At 70.1% G+C, this 2,789-nt stretch overlaps 2 protein-coding genes across 2 annotated transcripts; one reads left to right on the top strand and one right to left on the bottom strand.

Annotated features, from left to right (window-relative positions):
- Positions 1-425: 425 nt before the first annotated feature.
- On the bottom strand, positions 426-716 carry MNEG_14773 (hypothetical protein; the record flags this gene model as incomplete). The annotated part of the gene is made up of 1 exon (XM_014036758.1): positions 426-716. The coding sequence occupies one exon, from the start codon at positions 714-716 to the stop codon at positions 426-428; it is 291 nt and encodes a 96-aa protein (XP_013892212.1).
- Positions 717-1,159: 443 nt separating this feature from the next.
- On the top strand, positions 1,160-2,691 carry MNEG_14772 (hypothetical protein; the record flags this gene model as incomplete). Its single annotated transcript, XM_014036757.1, has 2 exons — positions 1,160-2,506; positions 2,647-2,691. The coding sequence occupies 2 exons, from the start codon at positions 1,160-1,162 to the stop codon at positions 2,689-2,691; spliced, it is 1,392 nt and encodes a 463-aa protein (XP_013892211.1).
- Positions 2,692-2,789: the final 98 nt, after the last annotated feature.

Genomic DNA, 2,789 nt, shown 5'->3' with positions numbered 1-2,789 from the left:
GGCCCACCCTGCCGCCACATGAGCGCCCAGCTGCGCGCGGGAACCTCTTTTTATCAAGGGTGTGGTCGCGGCGGCCACGCCCACGCGCCCGAGGACACCTCGCCGATCCCCCTGTGAAAAAGTGCACCGCGCGCGAAAAGATCCGAGGATACGCTAGGACGGGGCGCAGATTGCGAAACCGCACCTCGCCCTTCTCAAACTTGTCATATGCCTCGGCGATCGCCTCCCCGGGGACGCCCGACTCTGATGGTGTAAGGTTCCGCGCGGGGCAGAGGCGGGCAACGGGTGGGGCGCGGCGGCGGGCGGCGCGGCGCGGCCGCTGCGGACGCGTGACGCGTCACGAGGTGACGCGGGCGCGGCAGATCTGGGCGCGCGGCAGTGGCTAAGCTGCCGCCCGGCGATCCGGAATAATGCGCGGCACGGTGTCAAGCAGCGGCGGCCGCGCAGCGGGCGCGCCGCAGCATCGCACCGAGGGACTTGAAGAACGACGCCCAGGTGCGGTCGACGCTGCCGGGGTCGTCCAGGTACCGTTTCTCGAGTTCTTCCAGGTATGTAACGCTGGTGGCATCGTTGAAACTATCTTTGAGCTTGGAGAGCGGCACAGGCTCCGGCTCGGCTGCCAACGGGCCCTTCGACGCGTGGTACGAGCGCAGCAGCCGAGCGCAGCGCTTGCCACCGCGCAAGAGCAGGCCACCAGTCTGCCCACACAGCACCATGGCTGCTTATATGCCGGGTCTCTCGCGCAACGGCACCAAACGATCTGACTCTGGATCGCCTGATAAATGCTGGCCACCCCGCCAGCTAGGGAAGGTATATACGATGAGGCACAACTAGTCGGATGCGACTGCGCTTCCACCAAGGCGAGCTACGGCGACCTGAGAAGGGGAGAGAAGCTGGGCTGCAGTTGTCTCCGATGCTGACGCGCCAGCAAGCGAGGTAAGAACGCACAGCGCCGCTCTAACCACATGTATTTCAAATCACATTGAGATAGCTGGCGACGCCGTCCTTCCACCCCGCGTCACCGCGTGCACACCCGCGCAGAGGCGCGCGGGTGACCTCGCTCGCTCGCGCTGATTTGCACGCGCGCAGTGCGGCGAGGGCGCAGCGAGCAGCCGCGGGCCGCGTGTCCGTCGAGCACCAGCAGAAGATCCCGTGAGCTATGGAGCACCTGCTGTTTGACGGCCTGGGGGCGATGTTTTTTGACGTCGCAGAGGCGGCGCCGACGCCGCCGCACCAGCAGCAGCAGCTACCGCCGGAGCAGCTTCAAGCGGGCAGCGAGGCCTCGTCAGCATCGCCAGCTCAGCCCGCCCGCACACCGCCCGCCGATGCGACGACCGCCACCGCCGGCATCGCCGCCGCCGCGGCGGCGCATAGCGGCGCCACGGCCGTGGGCGGCGTGGGCGCGGGCGGCGGCAGCTTCGCGGCGGCGCCCGCGTCGCTCGAGAGCGTGGGGGCGCGGCTGGCGGCGGCGGCGGGGCTGGGGCACCAATACATCATGGACCGGCTGAGCGGCGGCGGCGGCGGCAGCGGCAGTGGGGCGGTGGAGCCGGGAGCTGCGGGCGTCGCAGCCGCGTCGACAGCCTCGGCGAGCCCTCCAGGGGGTGTGGGCGATGCGGGGGTTGCAGAGGCGGAAAGCGCGGCGGCCTGGAGTGAGCATGAGTCAAATGTGGCTGAATCTGTTTCGGCTGCAGAAGGTCACGGTGGCCCTCAGACAGGGACAGGCGCAGGCAGCGAGGCCGCTGTGGCGTCCGCCACGGCTGTTGGGGCGGCAGTGCTGATGGCCGCGGCGGCAGAGGGGCACGGGTCCTCACAACCTGCCCAGGCGGCGGCGCTGCCAAAGCCGCACCCCCACCTTGTGCGGCGCCGCCCCACGCGGCCGCCCGCCGCGGACGCGGCGCGTTTGAGGGAGGAGGGCAGGTCTGGAGCCGCCCCTGCGCCCCGGTCGCACGCGCTGGCCGACTGCCCGGATGAGATAGACGAGAGCGAGCGCGACCTGCAGCTGCAGCGGCGGGCGACGCTCGACCTCATGCACTCGCTGCTGCCCTCCGCATCGGCAGCCGGGCAAACGGCGGGGTCACGCAACGGCGCGACTGCTGCGGCGGCGCCCGCGCCGGCGGCAGCGGCGGCGGCGGCGGCCTCTTCTTGGTTTGAGAACTTTGGCTTCTTCTCCGGCGGCGGCACTGACATCAGCGGTGACGTCAGCGGCGACGCCGTCGTGCGCGCGGGAGCGACCGCGCAGCCGTCTCCGGTGCACCACCTGCCCAGCTCCCCCGGACCTGCGTCCGCAGCTGCGCCGCCGCCGCAGCGCGGGCCGTTTGGCGGCCTGCTCAAGCTGCCGAGCGGCGTCGTGCGCGGCGCGCTCGCACCGCTCGACCCAGCGTGGTGGGCGGGGCCCGCGGGGCCCGCGCAGCCGGCGCCGCCGCGGGCGCCGAGGAAGCCGCTGGGGCTTGTGCTGGCTGAGTTCGCTCTGCCGAAGGAGGTGCTGCAGGCGGCAGACGTGATCCAGGTGATCTCGCACGGTCAAACAGGGTCAACTCGGTCGCAGACTCATGCCACCACACCAGCATTGACACCCCCTGCCGCCCGCCGTTCGCCCTTGGAGAACGTGCGATGTCAGGGCAGCAACTACGTTGAATATGAAAACAGAGCGTTTGCGAACTCCCCAGGAGAAGAAACCCCGCCGCCCTCTAACACACCATGCATGCACCCTCCTCCCCTCTTCCCACCCCCACCCCATACCCCTAACCCCCAAACCTGGCACCCCAAAAAAACAGAGGGAGATCCTGGAG

Source organism: Monoraphidium neglectum (assembly GCF_000611645.1).
Source record: "Monoraphidium neglectum strain SAG 48.87 unplaced genomic scaffold scaffold04751, whole genome shotgun sequence".
NCBI lineage: Eukaryota > Viridiplantae > Chlorophyta > Chlorophyceae > Sphaeropleales > Selenastraceae > Monoraphidium > Monoraphidium neglectum.
The sequence above is the reverse complement of the archived record's forward strand: the minus strand, read 5'-3'. Positions and strand labels throughout refer to the sequence as shown.